Source organism: Exophiala bonariae (genome assembly GCF_035927105.1).
Source record: "Exophiala bonariae strain CCFEE 5792 chromosome Unknown scaffold_12, whole genome shotgun sequence".
Lineage (NCBI taxonomy): Eukaryota > Fungi > Ascomycota > Eurotiomycetes > Chaetothyriales > Herpotrichiellaceae > Exophiala > Exophiala bonariae.
In genome coordinates, this window is record NW_027042487.1 from 578,294 (window position 1) to 605,056 (window position 26,763).

The 26,763-nt window shown below is 50.4% G+C and overlaps 7 protein-coding genes across 7 annotated transcripts; 2 read left to right on the top strand and 5 right to left on the bottom strand.

Annotated features, from left to right (window-relative positions):
- Positions 1-216: 216 nt before the first annotated feature.
- LTR84_002204 (uncharacterized protein) lies at positions 217-3,603 on the bottom strand (the record flags this gene model as incomplete). The annotated part of the gene is made up of 3 exons (XM_064845818.1): positions 217-354; positions 411-3,140; positions 3,205-3,603. The coding sequence occupies 3 exons, from the start codon at positions 3,601-3,603 to the stop codon at positions 217-219; spliced, it is 3,267 nt and encodes a 1,088-aa protein (XP_064706672.1).
- Positions 3,604-5,301: 1,698 nt separating this feature from the next.
- Positions 5,302-5,636, top strand: LTR84_002205 (uncharacterized protein; the record flags this gene model as incomplete). The annotated part of the gene is made up of 2 exons (XM_064845819.1): positions 5,302-5,309; positions 5,348-5,636. 2 exons carry the CDS (start codon positions 5,302-5,304, stop codon positions 5,634-5,636), a joined length of 297 nt encoding a protein of 98 aa, XP_064706673.1.
- A 3,138-nt stretch (positions 5,637-8,774) lies between these two features.
- Positions 8,775-11,069, top strand: LTR84_002206 (uncharacterized protein; the record flags this gene model as incomplete). The annotated part of the gene is made up of 1 exon (XM_064845820.1): positions 8,775-11,069. One exon carries the CDS (start codon positions 8,775-8,777, stop codon positions 11,067-11,069), a length of 2,295 nt encoding a protein of 764 aa, XP_064706674.1.
- A 1,377-nt stretch (positions 11,070-12,446) lies between these two features.
- LTR84_002207 (uncharacterized protein) lies at positions 12,447-16,413 on the bottom strand (the record flags this gene model as incomplete). The annotated part of the gene is made up of 3 exons (XM_064845821.1): positions 12,447-13,087; positions 13,143-16,217; positions 16,356-16,413. 3 exons carry the CDS (start codon positions 16,411-16,413, stop codon positions 12,447-12,449), a joined length of 3,774 nt encoding a protein of 1,257 aa, XP_064706675.1.
- A 1,330-nt stretch (positions 16,414-17,743) lies between these two features.
- RPL5 (60S ribosomal protein L5) lies at positions 17,744-18,774 on the bottom strand (the record flags this gene model as incomplete). The annotated part of the gene is made up of 3 exons (XM_064845822.1): positions 17,744-18,568; positions 18,630-18,693; positions 18,758-18,774. The coding sequence occupies 3 exons, from the start codon at positions 18,772-18,774 to the stop codon at positions 17,744-17,746; spliced, it is 906 nt and encodes a 301-aa protein (XP_064706676.1).
- Positions 18,775-19,438: 664 nt separating this feature from the next.
- Positions 19,439-20,772, bottom strand: LTR84_002209 (uncharacterized protein; the record flags this gene model as incomplete). The annotated part of the gene is made up of 3 exons (XM_064845823.1): positions 19,439-20,189; positions 20,245-20,626; positions 20,709-20,772. 3 exons carry the CDS (start codon positions 20,770-20,772, stop codon positions 19,439-19,441), a joined length of 1,197 nt encoding a protein of 398 aa, XP_064706677.1.
- A 1,059-nt stretch (positions 20,773-21,831) lies between these two features.
- Positions 21,832-25,155, bottom strand: LTR84_002210 (uncharacterized protein; the record flags this gene model as incomplete). The annotated part of the gene is made up of 1 exon (XM_064845824.1): positions 21,832-25,155. One exon carries the CDS (start codon positions 25,153-25,155, stop codon positions 21,832-21,834), a length of 3,324 nt encoding a protein of 1,107 aa, XP_064706678.1.
- Positions 25,156-26,763: the final 1,608 nt, after the last annotated feature.

The window sequence follows — 26,763 nt, forward strand, 5'->3', positions numbered from 1 at the left end:
ACGCGCGTTGCAGACATGTGTATGGCGTTGAGAACAGATCGTTAAGGTCATGCAGAGTTCGAACCCTTGAGAAACAGATGATCGATTCGTTGGATGAATGATGGGTATCACTTTGAGGAGGGAAAGGGATGAAAGGGACGTCGTTGGTCGATTGGTGGTTTTCATAACGTGTCGTGAGTTGAAAGTCGTGACAATGGTCCAGGATTTCGAGGGGGCTCAGACTTCAGCTGTGCCGTCAAGGTCAAGGAATCCGACATCGTCGTTATTTGCTTCACATCCGTCGGCATCGACAACAATTCTCCTGCCGCGGTTGTGCTCCGGTACTCCATCTCGTGCCGCTCCAAAATCAAGCACCTACATTCATGGTTAGTGTCTGATGATGGATGATAAATTTCTCATCTTGGACTTACCTCAATGTAAGTTAAGCCATCCCGTTGGACAGCTGCAACACATCGACGTTCATTAAACTTCACCTGCCAGACTCCGCTCAGATCTGATAAGAGATCCTTCGTGCACTCGCCGGTCTTAATATTCCATAACTTCAGAGTTCTATCTGAGCCAGAAATGACCTTTTGTCCATCGTGTTTGAAGCATGTAATCGCTCCCGTATGAGCACTCAGCGTGGCTTTGCATTGGCCATTTTCGGGATCCCAGATCCGGAGGGTTGAATCTGCTGCCGCCGAAACAAGCTTGTCACAACTGAGATCAAGCAGTCCAACAAGAGAGGTATGTCCCTCCAACGTGTATTTCAATGAACCAGTATTGAGATCCCAGATTCGTACCATGTTATCCATAGATCCACTGATGCAACGGTTGCGTTTGTGGTCGAGGACTACACTATAGACCTTTGCTGTATGACCTTGCAGACGATGGATGGTCTCGCCAGTGGAAATCTTCCAGACTCGAACTGTACAATCATAGCTACCACTGACAAGGGTATCAGCATAAGCAGCAATTGCACGTACTGAGTGCTGATGACCTGTCAGGGTGCGGACGAAAAATGGACAGTCATCAGCATCATTGTCATTTTCGGCCTGGATGAAAGACGGGTCTTCAGGTTTCGGTAGTCTCCACACACGGAGAGTAGAGTCCCGTGACCCAGTGATGATGAGTGGTTGTTTTGGAACCATAATATGTTTTCCCTCTGCCGTTTCGCCGATTTTGACAGGAGATACGATTTGCAGACAGCGAACGGTCGAGGTATGTCCACGGAAGACTTGGGTCTCACGAGCTTCTTGGATGTTCCAAACTCTTACTGAGCGATCTGTTGACCCCGAGACCAGAGTGTTGCCTTCGTATTGGAGGGCCCAGACTCCTCCCTCATGGCCAGTCAAGATTGCCCTGAGAATTCCAGTCTTTGTTTCGTAAACGTTGATGTTATTGTCGTCACTTCCGGTCAATATCTTGTCAGTGTCGAATTGCAAGCAAGTAACAACATGCGTGTCGTGAGCTCGAAATGCAAGATGCTGTGGTTTCGTCTCCTCGGTCATCCAATTTTTTCTAATGATATGATGTCTTCGGTATAGTGATTTGTATAGGTGTAAGCCCTTGAGACTTGGAAATCTAATGTTTGGATTTGGCACTGCGAGAATGGCGGCGTTGGCAGCATTGTAAGGGCCTTCAGCTGTAGACATTTGACCCATCCAGTCGATTGACATGACATCGAGTGGGTTTTCGCTTGAAAATTCCCTTCTCTTTGCTTGTTTGTTACGGCCAGAAAGCATGGTAGCGGCCTTGCGTTTCGATCGACGTAGAAGTCCAGTGAATCCTTTAGACTGAGATGCTGACGGTGATGACGAATTGCCTTCATTTTCCGACTTCACGTTGCTTGCATTGCTCAGATTTTGCTCGAAGCCTTCTGGACCGCAAGGATCTTGCCAACCCCATCCCTCTGTGATGGCTTGTTGTAATTCTCCATCTGGAAGAGTAAAACCATCGGCATCGAAGAGTTCCTTCCATGCTCGCTCATCACCATTGATCATTTGTCGCCATTTCTTGGAGACTTGTGAGGCTCTAGTCAAGCTCCGAACGTCCAGGTATTTGAGAACAGTAAGAGCGAGCTCAGCGGGTAAGACCGAGAGGAAATCACACTTCAGGGCAGGATTAACTGCGTCTGCTACAATCTGAAGGGTTGGCTTAGGGCAGCGGCGTAGTAGCTGGTGCATGACATAACTTTTCAATTCGTCCGGGATGGCCTCGAAGTAGTCCAGCATGGCCGGAATTTCAGTGACAGAACTCCGAGAAAATGTGAGACCTTGGCTGTTGGATCGACGGAAAAACATCGCTTCCATGCTAGGAGCAGTAAAGGCGTCTGAAGAGCGGCGTTCAATGGGAGTCAGGCTGGACGCGATCTCATGCTGGGAAGCGACATCCGAACTCGAGTCAATGTCGGCAAAATAGCCAGGATTCTGCAGAGTTGCTGCGGCTGTGACAGGAGACAAACTAGGACTTGGTAGGCTTCCATCATTGATAGAAGGGCTATCGGCGACATGTAAGCGAGCTGGTACTGAGGAAAGAGCGCGCCAACTCGCAGAGCGTGCGGAAGACGACTCTGCTGTATCTTCGATTGGGGGAGTGGGCACTATAAGATCTTGAGAAGACTCTCCAAAGCTTGAACGGCTCGCAACCGTGCTATCGATGGGAAGGCTGAGCGTGGTATCAGTCGTTGACGTCTGGTGTTCAGGCGCCTTGGGTGTAGAACTTTGAGTAGGTGCAAAAGTGGCGAGTTGCTCTGTTCCTGGCGAAGGAAGCAGTGTCAGGCTACTTCTTGCAACGGTAGACGCGTCTCGAGCTAATCTCCGACGATTGCTTCTTGAAGGTCTTTGGAGACTATCCGGTGTTATGGGGTTGGAGATCTGAGCGTCGTGCATGTGAAGATGAGATCGTCGGAGATCTAGATCCCGTCTCGAATCTGTTCTGATGGAGGAGGATGGGTGATGAGAGGTGTACGACAAGGAGGGATTGAGATGCTCTTCATTGTCGGTTATCGACTCGGGTGAGGCAGGTCTTCTTTGGGGTCGAGTCTGCAAAGGTGGTGCGCTTGGGATTGGTTCATCAGAGATATCTGGACATGGCAAAGAACGTTGAACTGTTTGGAGAGATCCGTTTGCACGGCGAAGTGATTGTCTTTCGGCTTCCAACTGTGATTTGCATATCAGTATGTCGTATCCATTTGACAGTCAAGGATCTGGCGGTCGAACGTACCTGCTCTAGGGCTAGAGTTGTGTCTTCAGCTTCGCGGAAGACAGTCGATCTACCACCAATCTCGAAGTGTATGTTCCTCAGATGGGCTGGCGTAGGACTTGCCGCCAGAGGATAGTGCTTGAGATCCAATTCTTGCATCCGGCGTGGTGGCCGCATCAAGAAGGGGGGAAACTTTGTGGTGGTAGTGGTGGTAGTGGTGACGATGGTTGTCTGGGTCGCTGGAGCAAAAGAGAACTGCCCAAGCAAGGCACTTTGATCAATATCAGTCGGAAAGAGTTGATTGTCGCTAGCACTTGGGTTGGGAGGCCGGGATGGAGCATGGGATCTAAATCTCGGTTGCAAGAGATCTTGTGTAGGCGAATCCATCATGTCCTCCTCTTCTATCGTGATCATGGTCATTACCGCAGGATCAGGACGAGGGCTGCTTTCAATTTCATTTGATATGACTGAGCAAGAGCCCACAAGTCGTAGCGCGTCGAGTTCGTCCAAGTCTTCTCAAGCCGAGGGAGTCGTGCTAGAAGGAGGAGTCGGAGACTAGGTAAGTCCAAGCAGACTCTGATGGATATTACGAAGAGGCCGGGTAGAATTGTGATCTTTTTGACAACAAAGTATCGTTTACTAATAGGACATGAAGGGTGTAGGGCTCGCGGGTGGGAAGATCCGAATCGGTTCGGCGTGTGTTTGAGGTGGACGGGAGTGGAGCGAAAGACCCGGGTGGTTGAAGCAGTGGTCGTGATCTATCGCAGCAAAGACTGGAGGAGCACGCGTGAAGCGAAGGATGGCGGCGGAAAGATTGCAGTGCGTACGAGGAAGTGGTATGGAACTCGAAGGTGAGAACTGAAAGCCGGTGCGGGACAAGGCCAGTCGGTAGTGAGTGGTAGTGAAGGCAAACCGTACGAGGTTTAGTTCAGTTGGTTCCAGTCACAGAATTAGGCTGGCACAGGCACTGGCTTGTCAGGCTCGGATTTTCACCCCCACGAACCTCGACAACAGCCAAATCTCAAGGCTCACGAGGCTGGCTCTGTCCGTCAGACCAACTTTTGGAGAACGATTTGTCTGCCCTCGGCTTTCCGCTTTATGATGCTTCGTAAAGGTCTTGCAGTCTACGAATCATGCTGCAATCACGTTTATAGGACTTAGCACTCCACTGGTACTGGTACTGGTACCTAGTACCTACCTAGGTAGGTATCCGTGGATGGCTTAAAGACGATAATTGTCCCGTGCCGTCCAAGTTGGCAAGAGGGAAAAAGGCTTGGCTGTGTTCAAATGGCAGTCGCACTGCACTTGAAGTTGACCAAGGCAGGTGCGATGCGATGCGATGCGATGCTTTCCAATTGTGCAAAATGCATAGAACTTCAAGTTGATTTCAATCTTCAAGACTCTCTTCTTATCTCCAGACACGGGTGCCGCCGACGGACCATCAACCTAGTATCTGGTCCTCATGCCTCCCTCACCTCGTTCTTTGCTTGCCATGGTCCAGACTCATTCTCAATCCGAGAGTCTAACATGGGCCAAAATCTTCCTGAATGTCTCTCTTGCACTCATTGCATATACAAGAAGACTCATTCCGTGGCAGGCTTCATGTTTCAGGACAAGATATGTCGACCAAATCATTGACGCAGCCGCTTGCACACCACTGGACTTCTATGCATCCTTTTGTACACTTGATTCCCAACATGCTCACACTTCTCAAGAACTCCGGGTTTTGATAAGAGGCAGCCACGAGTATGCTGATCCAATCCTTGTCGCACTTGTAACCACATCCACATCTCTTCTTCATTCACTGTCCCGTTGACCAATCTAGGAAAATGGAGTTTTCGATGCCTTGCATCGCGGTTGCCTGCAGAGCCTTGAAATGTCACTCATGAAAACCGCCGACGCTCCTCATGCCATCCTTGAAACCCACTCATTCAAATTCGAGTATGACGATGGGCACATCAGCAGCATTCGGACGGGTCTCACCAACAACACTTTCGTCGTGGAGAATTTTGAGAAAGGCTTCAAGGTGGCCATACGCGCCCTGCTGCGCGCGTTGAGAGACCTCCCACCCCTGTCAGGTTCGGCTATCCCCGTTATATAATGAGTGTCGTGTTGACCATGCCCTAGTAAGCCTTATAGATCTGGGAGTAAGTCTAACCTACAGCGAGAGACGTTCAACCCTCCACCAGCCCTCAGGTCCTGTAGCCGCGGAAGCTCTCCCAGTCAATGAGAACATAATGGCAATGGCAGAATATAGCCCGAGCAATTCATTGGCAACAATAGGGGCAGGACAACCCAAGTCCTATATTGGCGCGGGCTTTCAAGAAGGCATTGCTGAAAGTATCTCTATCGATGTGCTAGACAGGACGGTTAGCAATCAATTGCGTACAATGCAACTGCCAACCTGCGTCCAGAATAACAACTTCCCATCGACCTTAGAGGACGCAGTATAGGTATCCATTTTGATGTATTGATGGCAACCATATCAATCTAGAGGTTTAAAGCCTACCACCACTCGATTCATCGCGTGGTATCTGGACAAGACACCAGAACAAGCATCATTGTCATGGAGGAACACATATTTTAAGCGTTGCTTGACCAGTGGAAGTGTATCCCTTGTCATTTTTTCTTCAAAAGAAGCATAGGAAGAAAATGGAATGAGTCGACCTGAGTCAGACAGCACTCCGAAACATCTACTAGTCCTCCTTTGCTTGTACTAAAGTGGCTTTTCATCTAGAATTGCGACAATGCACATTTTTGGTGAACCGACCAACCAGTGAACCACAATGTCCCCCTGAAACAAGAAGGAAGTGGATATTGAGCCGGTTGCCCGAGGATAGATTCCCTCAGAATGAGCTGGATATTCAGCCACATCACCTGTGATTTAGCGACTGTTCAGGATATCGAATCGAAAAATGCACATCCGCTCCCCTGGGCTGAGAATTCTTACAACGCTAGGACAGACATTGTGGCCATTCGAAGTAGGATAGTGAAGAAGCAGGAGAACGAGGAGACGTGCTTAGGAAGTTGGGAAGAGTATGCTGATGGCCGAGACTGGTCTGTATACGAAATTGGAAGGTGGTTTTTCAGGTCATCTGCATTCGCCCTTCTGTCGAATCAATCATGCGTCGGAAGGACCGATTGAAACAAGATGGCTCGGCTCGTACGAGTACGAGTAAGCGAAAAATGTCACAACCCGGACTCTGGACTTCGCGCCCATCTTCCAACCACGCCATAGAACTACAGCTCCATCGGCTAGAAGAGAGCATTTCCCGAGCATGCCTGGACATTGCCATCTGGTTAGTGAGGTCAAATCGGTGGTGAAAGAACTCATCACCAAGTACGGTACTCGGTACAACGGAGGGCTTGATGCTCTAGAACGTGTGATAATCAGGTTCGGCTTGCATATTTTCTCCGAGAACACAATGATCCCAAGTATTGCCACGAGGCTCGGAAGTATCCGTACAAATCTGTGAGGCTGAAAGGTGGCTGCCCTGGGCTTCGGATTGTTAAATAATTTGGCTGTCATACGAATTAGCAGATTGTGTTGGGCCGCCACGGAGACATGCTCACAACGATTTGCGCCATTTCGACAGAGCGTACTCGCGGTTGCACCTAGAGCGAGCCAGAGCCCGTTGGGCTTTATGGCGGAGACCAATTGAACAAAAGATAAAGAGAATATTTGGCGATTCTCAGCAGGCATGAGAAGTGTGACAATACATTGCCAGAGATCACAACCTTGAAAGTGGTGTCTCGCTTTCCCGGAATCTTTATCCTTGCGTGTCTCAAACACACTCAATCGTCTCCCTATTTACGAGGTACGGAAGTTTCCTTACACTTGGTGCCTTCTCAAAATTCAATAATCAGAGAATAGCACGGCACGGCAAGATGCGGTCCATCTTACTTTGTCAACCGCCTCCTCGGGATCAAGCCACTGATGACTCGATGAGGAACAGTGTTTATTTTGAGTCCCGAGAAGGTTAAGTGACACCCACCCTCAGGCTGATTCAGGTACAAAGTAGTGCGTTGGTCTACTTTCGAGTTCGGCAAAAAACCATCATACGAGTAATGTGAGGTTCCAGCCTGAATCCTTCCCGCCCTGTCAGAGTGTCTAAATCGTTCAAGGTGAGGTGGCCTAAGCATATTTCTTTCTGCATTCGGATTTCGAGAATCATTTTCGAAGTCCATGTCTGCTTCGGTTCAGCAGGCTCTCCATTCCGACTGGCGTTCACCATTATTAGTGCAGGTTCTGGCATATTATCCAGATAACAGACGTGCAAACCCCTGATGATCAGGTGTGGCTCCTGTGTGGAAGTGCTCCCACCATTTCCTCTGGCTTTGATGCTAAACATTCCCATCTCTCCCAATTTCAGCCAGTTACGATTCTGCAATATCGGGGAGGAACACTAGCCTGTAAGCCGGCTGTTTCTTTAGCTTGCCCAGAGGGAACACTAGAAGCGGTGGCCCCAGAATTCTGTGCCGCATGGCCGTCGTGTCCACCGTGACGATCCATGATTGTGGAGGGTTCAGGTTGCGACTTGACCAGAAAGCCCATGCAAGTCGACCCACGTCGCCATTTCCACCAAAAGTGCTTCATGTCCCTGGCTGCGTTACCTAGCTGAGTCTCGCATCGACTAAAGTGGAAGAATCCGCTGGAGTACGGCGGGGGCGTGGACGGTCGTGCTCTTTGCAGCGACCCGCGCAGTCTTAGCAACGGGCCATCACCATTTTCAGATCAAGGGTCGATATCAACCAACATAGCGAATATCCTGTTTCCAAGGAGGAGTTCCTCGATGCCCGAATTTCAAAGCCACTAGCAACTTCCACCGTGCAACGTGGGCGTTTCGCCCACCTGACCTTTGATCGGTTCCTGACCGCTGCTTCTGGATGACCGATTCTTACTGGGAGAACGACCGGATAGGCCCAGGGGATCCCTTGTTGCGCCCTGAACGCCATTCTTTCGTCTGGGGTCCTAAACTTTACGCTCTGTTCCGTGCTCCATCCCATGCCCATCGTCATTGCGCTTGTCATGCTTGAAATCCATTCCTCGGCCCACTGCACAGGGCCACAGTTCTTCTGCGGTCTGCTGCCATTTCCATCCTTGGGAAGTTTCAGTGCTCATCATGCTCCTACTCGTAACTGCCGCTGTTCCTCATCCATCGGCTTGACGATGATCGTCTCCTCTTCCATCTGAAGAGCTGTACGCCGTACTCGTACTACCACCCTCCGTGACAAAAGAAACCTTCTCCATGGTGCTCCTCCTTTTTGAACTGATGCTGCACTCCTCGATTCTTCACCAATGAACTGACCGTCCAATGCAATACATCCAATACACTTCAAGGCTGACCGGAATATCTACGAACTTTCAACCCCCCATCTCTGCCCTGGTTATCTTTGTCAAATACTGTTGCCTTGTCTTCCGCTTCTAATAGATCGCACGTCTATCAAAAGATCCTACGAACCTTTGAGAGCGAAACGGCTAAGTGAATTGCCTGTTGGATCACCATACCGCAACTGACTCGTCGCATGTCGATATGCACCGACACCAACGCATACCTTTGGACACTACGGCTTGATACCAGCCCTATCCAATGGGTAGCGGTCAAAGGTTTCATCTGCCAACGGCGTTGAGGAGGGGGAAATCTACGGCCCGCAATCAGAATTGGCAAATAGAAGGAAAGGACTTCAAAGCACAGCACATCTTGGGAATCACAGAGACAGCCTTGAACACAGCCCGTAATCAAAGCATCAGTTCTTCTGCTACCGCGAGGATACCTGCATTGACATTTTCTGACACCACTACTGAGCTGGGATCAACCGCAACGCCTAATGAGAGACACGAAGACAAACCCGGACTTGAACTCAAAGCATCGTCAGTTCTTTTGCATGAAGAATTTCAGATAAACGGGGACAACACAAATTCTATCCCTTCTCGAAGACTCAAACTCTACGGCTCTAATTCGACTCTTAATTCATATTATGATGCTCACAAGATTCCTCTGGCCATATCTCAGCAGACCTCAGACAGCTCCAGACGAGATTTTGCCCTAAGGAAGGGATCTCCAGTTGTGGTGAAGACTCCACCCATAGAAAAGAACTCCCCATTACGATTTTTTCGATCATCTAAGAGTCGAGATGGCCATGAGCCTCGGAAACTAACCAAGTCGACACCGCCACCTTCGGATCAACATCTTCCTATGACTCCAAACAGCCAGCGATCATTGACTTCAAATCGAGGCCAAGGCCGTACTCCGAAATCCGAAATTCCTCCAGTCCCAACACGGACAAATAAGGTTAGCGACTCGTCGAGAGATTCTAAAGGCGTTCACTTTTACACGCTGAGTCAGAAACCTTCGGTAGCACCGAAACAAAGCCAACGTAGCAAAGCTTCACCAACAAAGACGGAAATCCCTCATATCAAGGTTAATATCAGAAGGCCCAGAGCTGGCGCCAAACACTGGTTCGATGGACTCGAAGGTGATAGCAGTGAGGAAGAAAGTATTCACGAACCAGAGTTCGACCCAAGCTTTGTGACGGGAATGGAAATGGCTTTTGAAGCTGGCAGCATTGGAACACGGTCCGACACCATGTCGAGATATATCGGCGAAAGGTCTGATCAAAAAGATACGAAGCACAAACCTCGCAGTATGAATCACCCGCCAATCATTCCTCCTCGAGTCTCCACCCTGAATGCAAAGTCTTCGAAATCGAGTATGTCACAAGCAGGTACCGCACGCACTGGGTCCAAAACCAAATCGGTTTCTCTGGCTTCAACGGACCTCCAAAAGATAAGCGTTCTCGACCTGTCCTCTTCCGATGATGACGAGCCGAAAAGTCGGCCCGATCGTCCTCACAATAATTCTTTACCATACCTGCGTGACAGCATCGCAATTGATACAATTAATGAATCCGAGATCGAGCTTGGGACAGCTAAAGCGATCAAGACGAATCAAATTGCCTCTATAGCCGCCACTTCCAACCTACGACCATTCGTTGGCACTCAAGCGAAGCGAAAACCCACCGTCGCCTCGAAACGAAACAGCCGCGCACCGACATACCTGAGTGACCGCTCATCAGATATAGTGAACAGCAGCAGTGACTTACTCACTTCATTCCCTCCAACTCCCATAGATCCTATCGCGTCACAGCGCACGTCGTGCCAGGGCTCCGATACCGCTAGTATCGAGAGCCGTCGACTCATGAGCGTCACCCGACAAGAGGAATCTCTGTTAGCAGCGATGCGCTCCAAGCGCTCAGCTCTCAACCAACCCGGTTCCAGAACAACGGAACGTAAACCTCACCCATTAAAGGGAGAAGACAGGTTATCACGGCAGATACACCAATCTCTAAAATCCCCCGCCGCACTAGAAGTCCTTCTTTCACAACAGCACAAACGCTACGACTTCCCACCATCCAATTATCCCGATCAAGCATTCGACCAACAGTCCTGCACGACCTTCCAGACCGGGCCATCCGTAGACCCCAGCGTCCGCCTCTCGATCGCGAGTTATCAAACAGACACGTCGCTAGACACAGAGACGGAAATCCTGTCCCAAAGATCTGTCACCTCGCCGTCATATCACCACCACCACCATCCTCACCATCATGCCAACAAACCCACCACCGCTACCAACAACAATAATGTCAACCGCACAAGCCGCTCAACATTCTTCTCATCATCAAGCGGCACCAACGAATCCCTCGGCGATCAAGCATCCAGCCAATCCAACCACCAGCATCAGCACCGTCTCAAACAGAAAGCCTACCGGGCCACGCTGGAGAAACTGCAACAAGTCCCCACGCGAGACGAAGTCCTCTCGCAGGATTTCATTCAGTGGCCGTACCAGGGCTGGGAGGCGACGTCGAAGCTCGGCACCGCGCACTGAAGTGATGAGAACACCCCTGTTCTGGATCTTCTTATCTATGGTTCTTGATGTCAACAGGGTTTTATTGAGGAGACTGCACGGATATCTACTTGGACGCACCAGTGAAGAAAGAGAAGGGAAAGAGCGTGGGGCATGGAGCACACACACACATAGATGTATCCTTGGGATCAGGCTTTGATCATATGACCGCTTGGATGACCTGACTTTTGAGACACACGGGGATGCCTTGGGGGCATGGGAACAGCGGGCCGGACTGGATTGGACTGGAATTGATGATGAACAAGACGAGGAACCTTGTCCTTCTTACTTACCTACTTCCCCCTACCTTCCCCTACCTACCTACCGACCCACCAAACCGGACTGCCGGTGCACCAACCACCGCAGACCTCACACCTTGTACTATTATATATGCATCCAGCACAGAAGGGCCAGCACAGCAGAGCACAGCACAGCAAAAGCGTAGCTCCTGTCCTGCCTAATGGCGTTTGGACTATTTTTCTTTATCTTTGTCCGCCCCCACCTACATTTTGATTTGTTTTGTGTTCTTTTTCTAGAAATCTTCCAATGAGACGACACGGAATCCCCTTCTCCGGTCGATTGAAGAACCGGCCGGACTGGAGTAAAGCGACGGATGGCTAGATCAGTGAGCCTGTATTGTATGTATGTATGCATGCGAGAGATTTACGCGTTGAGCCAGCGGCGGAAATGAAAGATATGAACTTTTTCTTGTGTTTGGTTGCTTGTTGACTTATTTATGAATAATAATCATCGAACCCCTGAAGATTTGGAACACTGCATGCATGCAGGAAGCGATGCTATGGATGGCATATACATATATATATGTATAGAGAATTGGCAAGAGTTCATTATTGCGCTTGAAAGGACTCGTTGCGTTCTTCGTTTGATGCGTCCTCAAAATCAAAGCACGACTCGAGTTGGACTCTGTTTACTGCGCACGCACACGAGACTCCCCAGCCTTGGCTGGTAGATAGAGATATTATATTGATAGTTCAAACTCATTAGGTCAGGTGTCCTAGTACCTAGGTGGGTAGCTAGATATCATATGTAAAAACAAATTCAATTGCAATAATGGTATAATCTCTCTCTGTGTCGTAGGTATCCATCCGTAGATTAAAACCCTCCCTTGGATAGGCAGTGGGTAGGGGCAGGGTTCGCTCAGAACGCACGCACGCAAGCAAGCAAGCAAGCAGACATATGGAGACGCAACAAGAAACAAATGACAACCCGGTTTCGTAAGGGATAGTCAGCGACACTGCCTGACCAAATCAAAGGCTTGCTTTCACTTGCTGTCGTTCGCCCGGTCACAAGAAATTTGCGCTCGGCTTCTTCTTTCTTTCTTTTTCTTCTTCTACTTCTTCACTCCTGCACGGCTTTCTCCTCGAATCTCCCGGAATTGATCTGTGCCGCGAGCTGAGAATTCGAAAACGCTTCGAAGCCCACAGGATCCTCGTGCTTCATGACGAGAAGTTCCTGGGCATTAATGCCGAGTTGGCGGACGACATTGTCAGCGCCGTCGCGCTCGACCTGCTGGCGAATCTCCTCGCCGCCAAGTTCTTCGAGGCGTGTGCGAAGCACAGCCAAAGATTCCAGCTCGGGCGCGTCGTCCGTGCTTGTCCCGTGCAGATGGTCGTCCACGCCCGTGGGCTTGAGCACCTCACGTCGCAGATTCTGCCCGAAGCGGTGCATACGGCCTTCCTCGTCGGTGAAGAGTTTGGATGCCAGGGACGTGTTGGAGGGTGTTCGTGATAGTTTGGCGTTTCGCTGCTCTGCCGATGGCCCGTCCTCGCCGGGGAAGTACTCTTCGGCGGAATTTATCGTGGCTAGGCCGTTGGATTCCACCGAGGCGGATAGAATGGATGTGTCGCCTACCGAAGGGTTGGGAGATGGCATACCGTTTGCTGTGGGCGGTATGGCGACCGGTACCTTGGTTTCCGGATATTCGTCCTCGAAACGTTGGATCATTCGTTGAAGTGTTTGATCGAGCATTAATAACCGACCTAGGAATGATATGTGAGTACTTACTTGGTAGAGCACAGGGGTTTTCAAACTTACGATAATTTGCATCATTGCCGGCTCTGTCCTCTCTGACGAGTACAGGTCCAAGCCTGTTCCGGATTTTTCTGGCACTTTCACAAAGCTCCAGGCTCACATCTCGAGGTTTGGACATATCTTTCCGCCGAGCGCCACCTTGCCTAGGAGTAGCAGTGCCGCTAGCGGTGGGAGTGATATTTCTCGAGTGCGAACGGCTGTTGGTGTCTTTACTTCCCAAGCAGATTCCAAGTGCCTTGACAATACCGGTCGAGGCAATCACGTAGTCTTCGTCAGGCGCCGCAGGCTCATCATGATCGTGATTACCTCCGAACCCGTCGATATGGCCAACAAGCTGGAGCAGGACTTCAGGGGCATCCTGGTTGGCGTTCCCGGCTAGTTTGGCACCGACCTCGTCGAGCGTTGTGGTCTCCATATTCCGCAAACTGTAAGCGATCACCTGTGAGGCTAAAGCTTTGACTACTTCACTACTTTCTGCACTTGGCACCTCAATCTCGATGGCAACGATAGTCTCAGATACTCGGACTGCAGTCATTAGTGAAGCGAAGACCGCACAGGCTTCTTCCTGGGCAGTTCCTTTCTTGGAGTTCATTGCCTGAACCAGAGGTTCGTTTTCGAGGATGCTGAGGTGTGCCATTGAAGGACAATCAGGAAGGATTTCGGCAAGGGCGATGGCCTGATCTGGTGTCATTCCAACATCACTCAAATGGATTCGCCGCAAGGGCGTGAGTCTGGGTAGGAGCTTCCGGAGAATGGGGACTGCATCAGGTTGCTTATCAAACATGCTTTTGTTGCTAGATAGATCGATGAACTTCAAGTTCTTCAACTTGGTGAATGGGCTGAGGATAGTACTTAGGTCCTGAGGAGTCAAATTGCAATTTGATAGACTAATAGCAAACAATGGATTCTCGGCATCAGGTGCGTCTGCCACGATTTGACCGAGACCATGAAGATCATTGCCACCGAGGTCGAGACCTTCACAAGCACCGGACTTGATGTATCGTGCAACGTGTGTAAGAGTCTCCTCATTCAAGTTGTTCTCCGCAAGCCCCAGACGTCGCAACTTGATCTTGACGGCGCAGTCCACGATATCACGGATGTTGGCCGCTGAAAGGGCACAATCACTGAGAATAAGTTCCTCCAGTCGATCACCCAGTCGCTGTGACAGGGCACGAACGATCAAAGAACCGACATCGGTGGCTTTGGGCGCAGGGTCATTCGACTTGTTGCTCACGGTGCTGGTATTCGATGTGGCGCGGGAGAGGTCTCCATTCTTGGGGAATGGGATACCTGAGAGATCAATGGCTTTCAGCGACTTTGACATGTGCATGAAGAGGCCGATATGCTTCCATCCGAGGTTCGTGATATTGGGATTATTTTTCAACGAAAGTCTTTCAATCATGCCCATTTGTTCGACTCCTTGCTTGCCACTAAGCCTTTTGGGTAATTTTCGATTTTGACGTGCTTGCTCCGATGATTTGCAGCCGGAAAGACCAGACAAGATTATCCGCACTCCCTCGTCCGTCAGGCCACAGCCGTCCAGAATCAGTTTTCGAACTGGTACGACTGCGAGCCAATCGCCAAGAGTGACAATGTCCTGCAGTTGGAATTGCATACCAGCAAGATCCATGACAGCGACCGTGCCCGGTGCTTCCGCTAATGTAGCGGATGGTTTCGAGATTTGTTCCTTCATTCGACTCAGTACTGTTGTTTCCCGAAGCTGACAACATCGCTTGTAGATACGGAGAGGGTCGGTCGTAGGGCCGTCAGATCGTCTAGGTGTCGAGGTGCCTTCAGGAGTGTTACTGGGACTTGAATCCGAATCTGACTCCTCCCTCGTGAGTTCAAGTGGTACCAATCCGTTCGCTTCGGCGTGTTTTCGCTTGCGCTCTTTTCGCTCTTTTCTTTCCGCCTCAGAGCGTTTTTTCTTTTCCTTTTTTCGTGTCGTTGTGGGTGCGGCTAAAGAATCGCTAGGCCCTTGGTCGCCTTTTTGAGAAGCATCGGCCTTCTCCTCGGTTGCTTCGATCTGTGTGTCAATCTTGGTCTGACCAAGTTCTTCCTTCTCCGTGCTCGCAGTAGAGGGGTTCTTTAATGCGGCACCTTCGCCCTTGTCTTTCATTCTGGCATCCTTAGAATCCTTGGTGCCATTGACTTGGTTCTCGGTTGCCGCATTGCTTTGCTTTTGTGCACTTGAAACAGGAGGGCGAGTGGTGTGTTCCTCCGGTTCCTCGTCGGCTTGGGATGCAAAACCGGCGATTTCCACATCAACACAGAAAGCCACCCGTTTGAGTTTATTCTGGTCAAACTCACCGATCTTGATCCGCTCACGGTTCTGATCGATATTCATCACCTTTCGTGCGCAAACTGCACCGGTACTGTTGCCTTTTCCCATGGAAGCGTTGGTGGAGGATGATAGTCGGCGAAGCGCACTGGAGAGAAATCCAGGATGGTCCAATTTGGTCTCCTTCCCAGCAGCGACGAGAACGGATTGTCTTCGTGGAGTGTAAGGGACTGAGGCAGGTTTAGTCTCCTCCTTTGGGGTTTCCTTCTGCCCATCTTTAACGGGTTGAGCCTTGCCGAAAGGATTGGTCAGCTCGATCTTGGGACTTGGTTGCGGTGAGTTCACAGTGCCACCATTCGCCTGTGGATTGCTATCAACGCTCGAGTTTCGCGATGGTGTTGGGGAATTTGAGGAGGAAAACTTGGAACTGAAGCTTGCTATCCATGAGCTTCTGCGACCGTCCTTTTTATTTCCAGAACCAGGTTTGAGGCCCTTTTTCGAGTCTTCATTGCTTATCCCTCTCGCCAGCGGAGGGCGTGAATGTGATGTTCCGACGATCTTTTCCGCCGCAGCTTGTAAAGCATCCCCTCTTTCTTTGCCGGACTTCTCTTTCGGCTTCTGGTCTGGAGCGATAGACTCCTCGTGATGGATCGCTTTGGAAGGGGGTGGCTCTGATGGCTCTGCCTTTGGTGTATGCGGCGGTGTGGGTTCAACATGATCGATCTTGGGTGGAGTCTGAGTTCGAGCAACAGGCTGGCGACTGGGCTTTTCACTACTGTTGGTGGTTTGGGAAGGCTCTAATAGACATGTCAGTGCAGGTCATGAAACGAAACATGAGCATCGACAAAGTGAAGCGAGCGAACAAGGAGCTAATGAATCGACATGTAACAGGAGACCTGGTGCAACTCGGGTGTGATATTTCCATGCGAACATACCCTTCTTAGAATGGAGCAGCCAGTCTACATCTAGACCACCTTCATTTATGGCGGCCATAATGTCCGCTTTCGTTGCAACGTCAAGTTACAATTCTTGGTTTGACAAACGCGGGCGGCCGTTGATGCAATTCGGCTTGTTAAGATGCTCTGCCAGCAGGCACTCTACACCAGAGAAGGGGTTGTGCGAGTTGGATTTCAAAGCTGACCGAGATTGATAGAGTTCGAGGTGCGCTCTTGAGTTTGGGTGGTGAGGCTTGGGCGTGGGTATGGGCGCGGGCAATGGGGCGGGGTCCCTACCTAACCTAAGCCTAGGTGCCCGAGGTTGTAGGTGAGCTTGAAATTCCGAGCCTGGCAGCGGTGCACCGCAGAGCCTGGGAGTGGCTCAAATGACAAGTCAAGTCAAGGCGATCGATCGGCTGGGCCTTGGAGAGGTCTGGATTTTCTCAAGGGTGCGTGCTCCGTGCCAGTTATGCGGTCATCGCAACCCGCTGTGGCCCGCTCGCTTCACGCCCTCTACGTCGAAAACCACGACTCCAAACAAATCAACGAGGGGAACACAGCTGGTTGGGGGGTTGGCAGAGACTTGGTTCACTCTTAGAGTTGATGGCGGCGAAACACCAGATGTGCGGAGTTACAGTCATGGGATCGGGTTCTGTTACGGCAAGATGAATCGGCTCTCCTCCACTCATCGCTAATTCGCAGGTTTGTGGTGCTGCTTTCAAAATAGGATCTGTGTGGTGGTGGGGTTTCGGCTGATATTGCAATCTTCCAGATTGATAGGCTTGAAGTCGCTCATGTCATCCTCGAGGGAATATATTCTATAGTCAGGTTCAGAACCTCCAACTTGAGTTAATTCGCTCTGAAAACATTATTGTGCCTGAAGACTGCCGGATCTAGATGCTGACAGGGACGGCAAAAGTCCGCCACAGGTGTAGAGGGAGGCGATTACTACACCAAAGTGAATGCGGGCATTTACGGGGCTAATCAAGGGGATTCTGAATAAGCCGCTGGTGAGCTGAGGCTCTTACACGAGGACATCAAAGTCAGCCTCTTCGCTAGATTATCTCATCTCGAAATCACAAGTCGAAGACTAGTAGTGGGACCTTGGAAATGAATGGAAAACCATATGAATTTTGGATTGGATCATCATGTTCATTTGCATTGGGCGAAATCAAGAGTTATCACCCTGAATTTTGCAGAGTATTCATTACTCCGGACGCCCTTAAGCAATCTCTCCATCGTCGCAATAATGCCACCCAGGGCAGGATGGTTGCAGGATGAGCATGACTGGGATGACCAAGTATGGTGATCGAGAGTCATCAATCCACGAAAGACCCCGATACTCCATAGCCGATCACATGCTTTCGGACAAGCTCGATCGAGTGAATCTAAGAAGCGAGAGAAGCAATCTTCTCCTTGATTCTCTTCTCCTTCTCCTCCTTGGACAACTTCAGGGTGCGGTATTTCTTGCCCTCAGCCTTCCACTCATCCTTGCTCTTCTTCTCACCCTCCTCGTCATCCTTCTTGAAGGGATCCTCACGGATGGCGGAGTGGGCCTCGGTGTAGAGTTCTTCCAGCCCGTCGGCCTCGATGTCGTTATCAATGTACTTGTTGAATTGAGACTTGTAGCGCTCCTCATCGTCATCGGCCAAAGTCTCCATGTACTCAGCAACGTGACCGCCGAAGATGTACTTGCGAAGGGTGTCGGCATCGAGTTCCTTGCTTTCATTGTCGTATCCGGGGAAACGCTTCTCGTTGTGGGGAATGTATAGACCACCATCAGATGCTCCCTTCAAGGCACCGAAGACACGGGCACCAGTTGAGGTTCGGTGAAGACCGACATCAAGGAAGGCCTTGAATGGTCGACGTCCCTCACCGTCCTCACCCTCGGCAGCCTCAGTGAGCTTGTACTCTCCATCAGCTTCCTCAACACCGGTGAAGTCCTCGTCAAGGTCGAGTTTCTTGAGAGCACGGCGGGCCAGCAGGAGACCAGTGGCGTATGCCGCAGACCAGTTGGTCAGGCCATTGGAGATGCCATATCTCTTGAGCTCATGAGCATATGCAGCTACGAAAACTTTGTCACCAGTGAGTTCGGCAGTCACAAGCTGGCAAATGATATCGCGGTTGGTGAAGCGGACGACGAGTCTGTACTTGGGAGAGTTGTACTTGTTCTTGGCTTGAGAGATCAAGCGCTTTCGTGCATAGTAGTCGGTCTATTGATTGTATGGTCAGTCGGATGATCGTAGACATCCTGAATAGCTTCTGTCTTCTCACCTTACCAGCGCGTCTGCGCTTGTACTTGGTCTGGAATCGCGAAAAGTAGGGGGAGTTCTTGACACTAATTTGCTTTGTCAGTCTCGTCGCAGGCGTGTTCGTGTCGCCAGGAAAAATTTTACACTCACAGTTTGGTGAAAGGCATGATGCCGGCTTCACAGTCTCAAGACTGGATGGGTTCACTGTAAAATTCCATGAATCAGCATTTGACGCTGCAGACCCAGTTCCGCAGCAACATGCAAAGATTCTCTCATAACATCTTGTCGATGGTGTGGGAGACTTACGGTCTCTTTGTGGATTTGATATTGAGCGAAATCAATCAACTCAGATGTGGTTGTAGACAGGGAAACAGAAAACTGTTTGGTGCTGGATTGAATTGTCCCTCCTTGGGTGCGGAATGTGCGCCAAGATTTCTCAAGTTGGTTGGAGAAGTTGGGTGGGGGTCCCTCTTTTATCAGACTTCAGACTTGAGAACATCAGACTGGGATGGGCACCACGATATTGCCATTATTGACCATCGCCCTGCCAGTTCGTGTGAAAAGTATTATAGATTGAGAAATGGAATTCATTCCAAATTCGCAGGTAGTCTAGATCTTCTCACATAAGAAGATTTCTCAATTTGATCCCATCTAAATGCTCAACATTCTACTGTCGTTGTCTGATATGCAGACTTATGCAATCGTTAAAGTCGTCGAAATCGTGGTCGTTATGATCGTTGCATCGTTGGATGTCTTCCTTGGTGTCGATCCAGGAAAGACCGAAAGAACAAAAATTCCCAAATCCAAAGCAATCGCCTTTTCCACCCCATCTCATCTCTTTGCGTTGAACCGATCAGTTGTCGTACGCAGCAACGTTGACAAGGCGTGCTTGCTGTCCCAATTGCGAATCGTCCATGTCTCAACTTCCTTACCGGTTTCTGAGATGCGTTTGGTAGCTTGCAATGGCTCACCCAGAGCAGCTTCCTCGGCTTCGTTGAGCCAGTCATTCCATGCTGGCGTTTTGGGTGCCCAGCCCGCTTCTTTCACCCAATTGCTAGTGCCTGTCACCGCAATGGCCTTCCACAAAGCCTCCGTATAAGTCGGATTGACATTGTCAATCTTAGCGTTTCGAGGTGGAGCGCCACCCTTGACTTCAATGTGCGATAGTTCCAGTCGGCTAAGATCCCAGTGCTGAGCCGGGGGCAAGGCGGCCCCGATCCAGTAGAAGATATTGATGAGCATATAAGACCCTGCAAATGCAGTTTGGGTTTCGATACGAGCGTTGGCCAAAGAGATAACCCCACCCATAAGCAGCAGCGTCGACACTAGTGAAAGACCTCGATATATAGCGGTACTCTTGACAGAATAGATGCATCTCTCACTAGGATTAAAGTAGAGATACCGAGCAGTACGCTCCTCGCATGTAACCACAATGAAGGCTCCCTGTGGATACTTAATCACTACATCTCCGGGAGGCGAATGAGGATCAGGTTTCGGGTCGTTCGGTGTCGGGCTCCATTTATTGGCGATACCGGTGACAGTGCCCAGAAAGGAGAGAAGAAGTGTAGCAAGTAATGACATACTAGTATCGGATGTGAGCCTTTCAGTCTCCAACACTGCCACTCTCCTCCACTTACCCATCATCATAATATAACGAAAGACCCAACAAGGTGGCCGACAGGGCAAAGCCCAGGAACGAAAGCCATGCCAACGGTCCAAACCGTTTGATAGATGGCCGGGGGTTCTCATTTTCTCTCACTCTAACACAGCTCACGGTATTAGGAGGCAGCTTGTCCCCACGGTGTAGTGCGTGAGCCACATGGTGGATGTCTTCACCGGTATTACCGGAATGAACGCCAATGACTTTGGCGTTTGCAGTAGTTTCGAGCTTTTCGGGGCGCAGCGGTCGAATGAATATTTGAGGCGCAGGTAGGAGACGGGGAACGTAGATGAGGTAACTCAAGGTTGCTACTTGGGCAATGGTTTCGACGGAACCTTCTCCAAGGATAGCAAGGAAACCTGTCAAATAATGAGGTCAGGTTAGCATGGAGCTATCTTCAAAGTTCCAAACCCTTGTCGACGCCCTGTTTTGGTCACTCACCGACGATATCAAGTTGAAAGCCTTGGTTATTGGATACATAAGACTCGATCCACTTGAGACCCATCTTGTAATCGATTCAGTCTCCTGTCACTTGTAGCCCACGAGTGTTTCTGCCAAAGCTATTCGCCGGGGTACAACGCTCCGCATATTAATGAGAACTAGCAATAGAGAATGAGGGCGAAAGAATCTTAGGACGGAGAGCAGGCGGAGGGCGACATCCTGCAGCAGCGGACCTCTGCAGCAGAAGATCCAGACACAGCCACTCACAAAAAGCCTTGCGGTCGAGGTGGAAAAACTGTCGGGCTGGACGTGGGGACGTTCTGAAAGTGTTTTGGCGGACCACTACTGCAAGCCAAGTCTCGGAGGACTGCAGTAGTACCCAGAGAGCCTTGCCCCCCCCGCCCGAGTTCCAGGTCAGTTCGTCCGGCCAGCCTGAGAAATGAAAGATCCACTACCTCGTACTGACAGCTGGGACCAGCATGGTCGGTCTTTAAGGCCAATTGGTCATGGATTAGTGAACAGCATGGAGTGGTCGTACTCATACGGATACTCAATTCTGGTTGAAGGATATCCGTACGGGTGTCCACATATAAAATGGCCACATGGAATAAGTTGGGGCCGTGCCCGCCCCAGCCGGGAGCTTGCTGATTTTCTGATGCTTGACCTGCTCACTTGCCACCACCCACTGCATGCGAACCCATCTGGATCTTACTCAGAGGCTGCTGGATGCAGTGGTGTCCTTGGGCATTACTTGTACCAGCCAGCGTAACGATCGGCTTTACGCTCCCAAGGTAGATGAGGTTGCTAGCTAGTTATGATGAGGTCTAATATCCAGCGCAAAAACAGCTCGAACGGTAATTTCCAACATTTCACCTAGTATCGTATTCAAACAAATTCACACCTCGCAGTCTATCTAATTGTACAGTACATAGGAAATAAGGGCCACAAGGGCACCAATGCAGTTCAATGCTGTGGTCAACCAAGGGGATAGAAAAAGTCCGTTGCCGGACATGCTTATCTAAAACACAATGTCATCAAGTCATATACTTTTCGGGGTATCTCTTCTGAAAGGCAAACTCCCACTCCAAAGCGTTAGTACAAATATGCTTATGCGCACATAACCTCATCTCCTGACCACCGTCTCTTCAATTTCCCGGTTGATGGATCGCTGATCCCATTTGCGCAAGTCCTCAACACTGCTAGTGGATCGATCTCGACCACGATCACCTGACAATCCACGTGAGAGTATGCCACGGAACATGTTTGCCCTCGATGGCCTATCGTTGATATCTTGCAATGACCACGGCATCAGTTTCGGGTCTTGCTTGGCAATCTTACAAAACAAGGTAGAAAAGATAAACTCTTCGCCGTAGCCGTTATACAGAGGTAGATGCCTGTAGCCCTTCTGTAGACTGTCAAGCTTGGATGTAAAGGCTGCTAGCTGCTTGACACCTTTTCCATAAGGTCGGCCATCGTCCGAGTTACAGACGATGAATCGGACGAAGACCAACTCGGGGTATTTGGTCTCCAAGGAGAGCTCGATATTTTCCCCAAACTGAGGGTTGTAGCCATTTCCGAGAACAATTTGTGTTTGTCGACGGTAGGGTGAGCCAATCCCATGATAGCCATTCGAGTAAGGTTCTTGTCCACCAGAACCATTAGCGATGCCCCGCGCTCTATCTTCAGCACTGAACATCTGTACTTCGATGAATGGGTTCAGAGGCGTTTGGCTGCTCATGTTGGCAGGTCTTGGTAGTTGTTGAGCCGAGATGATCTGCACAGAGAACTTCATCTTGTAACGTGGCAATTTGACGCGATGTTCAAAATCGCCCTGTTTGGTTCGCGTCTTGCGAAGATAGTCGGGTTTCAGCACGTATCCGAAGGCATCCGTGCCGGCAGCAAACATGGCCTGGTTCATCTGCATGTGTGCATCGTAAGTCTGCCAGTTCAGCGCAACCATCTGGACACCCCGTCGCCAGAATGTATTGGGATCAAAATTGGACGATTGCACACGTAAGTTTTTGGGATACACGCGGGACATGTAGTTAAGATTGTGATCCTCAAACAACACTTTGTCCTCCGCAGAGTGGCATAGCTCAATGGCGCGGTTCTCATTCAAGGAGAAGATATGATTGTAAAGCTGGAAACGGAGGTCGCGACTCTCACGAAGTGTGTAACCTTTCATGTAGACGCCAAGTGCGGAGAGGGTGGCACCAACCTTGCTCAACTTGGCCACCTGTCGTTGGGTATCGACTGGGGAAGAAGTTGCAGGAACATCACTTTCGTCGTCGCCGCTGCTCGCGCTAGTTGCAACCAGCGAACGATCGGTGGTTGGTGAATAGATTGTTTCTGGAGGTGTGACCAGAGCCGGGCTCGAAGCAAAAGCCGCTGAGGTATCAAGCCAGTTGGTCGTCAAGGATTGAACACCTCGAGTTGGTGAACTTCCACTCCGATCGCGTCGTATAGAGGTCGCACGACGAGAAGCAGCCAGGTCAGCATGAAGCTCTGTAGATTTGACCTTGATCAAAATCTTGTTCTTCAGTTGCTCTGGGGAAGGTAGCTTTGTAGTGGAGTTGGGTAATGGGTGAAGTAGAAGTCGTTCTCCAAATACCTCGATCATGATTTGAACCATTTTCGCCTGCTGCTCCAGGTCACAATGGACCTCTAGGGAAATGATAAGAGGATAGGGAGAATTCTCAAACGCACATCTATTGATGGCATTGATGCAGTCCAGAAACATGACAGCGGTGGTCCGAGTTCGGCCGTGAGTGACTCTTGGCTTACCATCGGAGCCGTTCCAGCAGTCTATCTCGATGCAACGGCATCCATGGCGTAAGGCGGTGATGTAAGCTTCCGCCGACGAAGTGCCTCCGACTTGCCAGCCTGTAAGGTAGGTGTTGTGGGAGCTCGAGATAAAATACTCATTGAGTGGACGATCGAAGCAGGGCGTTGGCTCTTCTGATTGAGCATAGATGTGACAGTCTTTGGACAAAATGAATGATGTGAAAGCATTCAGGTCAATCAAGCCACATCCTCGCATCAATGGGTCATCCAGAAATGAGCGTGAGATGAGCTCATCGAGCTTGTCAGCCCACTTGGAAGCCTCCGAGACTGTGTTGAAGTTAACACCTTGTACGTTTTCAAGGAACCAAACAATTTGAGAGCGTGTAATGCCGGGTATTGAATCATCTTTGAGATCGTTGAAAATCTTTTTGATGTCGCGGCGCTCGCGAAGATGTCTGACAAAGTCTCTGAATCCTTCGTAGTTGAGCACGTTGGATTTTGATACATCTGCAGTCGTGAACTGCAGTTCTATCTCCTTGTCCGGGACATGAATATGTAGCTTGCGGCATAGAGATCTGATGGCCGATAGGTCAAGACCGTCAACCTTTGGTTGATCGAATCTATGGGACCGCTTCTCGAGCTCGTTGTCCCAGTGAGCGCGGATCACCGATTCTCTTTCCGTCGACCCTATCATGCTTGTCATTAAATCTTCGCGATGTTTGGACACGCTTTCAAGAGTCACTAGCCACAGTTGAAGATCGGAATGATTGTGTGCAACGAGATGCAATGTCTTGACGGTCTTGGAAGAGTCCGAAGCTGCATAATTGATTGTGAAGCAAAGCTCGGGATCAACAGCCTCTCCACGAAGCTCTTGCTGGTAACTGGCTGCCTCCTCTCCACTGCGGATGCTCTTGATATTGTCGATGTGGAAGGCTTTCATTGTCACAGCTCCTCTCCAAGATACACGAGAGCCTTCCACATCCAGGAAGAACAACTTCTCCTGTTTCTTGTGCTTGGTGATCTTGGTCAAAAGGCAGCCACCCACAAGGCGTTCTGGGATGCACGGAGCTTGACCCTCGGGGCTGGCATCCATCAATGTTGGTTCACTGGAGAGGCTTATAGTATCGAAGAGCCCCAAGCCAGCATGGAATTCTGCTGATGGTGGCACGTCGTAAGAAGGTAAATCGGGAGCTCCCGATGTGGCAGTGGTAGCGGTCTTGCTATCACTTCGTCTCCGTGTGATGGGACCTGTGCTTTCATCTCGGCGGCTCTGAGCAGATGAGGATGCCTTCCGCCTCAAGATCTGTCGCGTGGATGAAACTCCGTCCCTTGCACTTTGGGAAAGCTTGCGAATGATTCCGGCAGACTTGGAGCTAGACGTAGGTTCCCGCTGGTTCAGGGAGGGCTGGGAGCTGTAGACGATGGATTCGGGTAGTTCAAGGGGAGCAGGGCTCCCCAAGTGAGAAAATTGAGTAAGAGATTGCGAGGCCAGTGGAGAAGAGGCGAGGGAGGAGAGGTAAGGACTGGCAGTGACAGATGAATTACTAGTGTTGTTCACTCGTTGTATCGACGGCATGCGAGCCAAAGGATGTGTGCGTGGAGATGGTGATGGGTCGCGGCTATGCAAGGCCCTGATGGAGGGCGATGCAGCGGCAGATATCATAATAATGGTTGATGTTGAGCAGGCGCAAGTTGCTGCTGTGAAAGGCTGTAGGTATTTATGGTTGAGAATTGCAGTGTGAGTGAGTCCAGCTCTGTCTATGGTGCTTTGACGGCGTCATTATGCTCTCCAGGAGGAATGGTCAAACAACTCGGTCGAGGAGATGGGAATCCCTCGTGATTGCTAGGACATCTCAGACATGGTGGCCATGGCTGGATCGCCTGATGGAGTTGAAGACTCAATTGGCTTTGCTGCAGCTGAAATACAGGGAACAGAGTAAGTACCACGCGTGGACAGGCGGTGTCGAGCGTCAGGCTGCGTCGTAAGGCAGGGTCAGGCCTTGGGGGCTTGCAGTATTTGTCGAGGTGCAGCCGGTCACTGGTGCAGGCGAGTATCGAGTCAATTGCGCAGTCAGCCGATAGGCGACGGTACTACCTGAAGCTGGATAGAGCGTCGAGCCTCGTATGCACAAGGCAAGGGCGTGTTGAGTGCAGCTGCAGACCTCGAAGATGATTATGACTCTTCCCGAGTGAAGTGAGTTTGCGGGACAGGTGGTTGCTGGTGACCGTTCGCAGGAAAAGAGGTTGAACAAAGGAAGGGACGAGACAGAAGCAATCCAGCTGTCTGCTCTAGAGTCTTATGATTATAGGAAGTGCACAGCACAAGACCGGATGGAATTAGGTCGAGTTTCAAGGCTAGGCGGTTGGTTGAAGGGAATCCGTCGGACGGCGTGGAGAAGGTGGAAGAGAGTGAGCAAAATGGGGCACGGCGAAAATAGTGTACGACGGACAGCACACTGGAAGACTCAAGACTCGAGAGTGGGATAGGCCTGGAAAAGGATGGGACCTGGACGTGTGAATGTGGATGTGGATGTCGGTTGAAGCGCAAGAGAATGAATGCAGTGCAGTGAATGGCGAAATGGAATATTGGTAAGGATGGGGGCAAGGAGGAAAATTGATGGTCGTCGCGAAGAGCTCAGGCTGTTGTGACGGGACTTGGTATTGAGATGGTATCTGCCTCGTTTCGGCCGTGGTCTTTTTTTAAAAGCACTGCACTGCAGGGTGACGAAAGACAAGGTGTGTGCGGTGTGCTCAAGTGGAGTTGGACCCGCCAACTGTCTGCACTGTCAACGGTATCCGGCACGGACGACAGGTTCCTGAGTTCAAACTACACGGGATTGGTGGTCCCCAGGCCTATCGTTCCAGGGGGTGAAGCACGAGTCACGAGTCGCAACCATTCTCGGGTCCAAATTTGTCGAGACTGACGGGCGAAGTCCAGTCGTTGCCACTGTCAATTTGCCAGGAATTCCGAGTTCCAGAGGGGATGGGCATCCAAATGACAGGTGCCTGAATAATGTTCCCTGTGCGAGTCCTCCTCGCCTCCACGCCCAGAGAGACATGCCAACCCCGTTCAGACAGGGGCATTGCCTCGGGCCAGCACTCGGGTCTAACCAAGTTGCCCAGGCTCCAGGGGCACCCTCTTCAGGCGTTGGCCCCGGAGTCGCAGACCTTTGCACCTCTCGCTTCTTCGCTTTTTCTTCCTCCCCCGCTCAAAGCTGCCCGTGAGATGTCTGTTGGCATGTACCTAAACTTTGACTGAGAAACTTGGAAC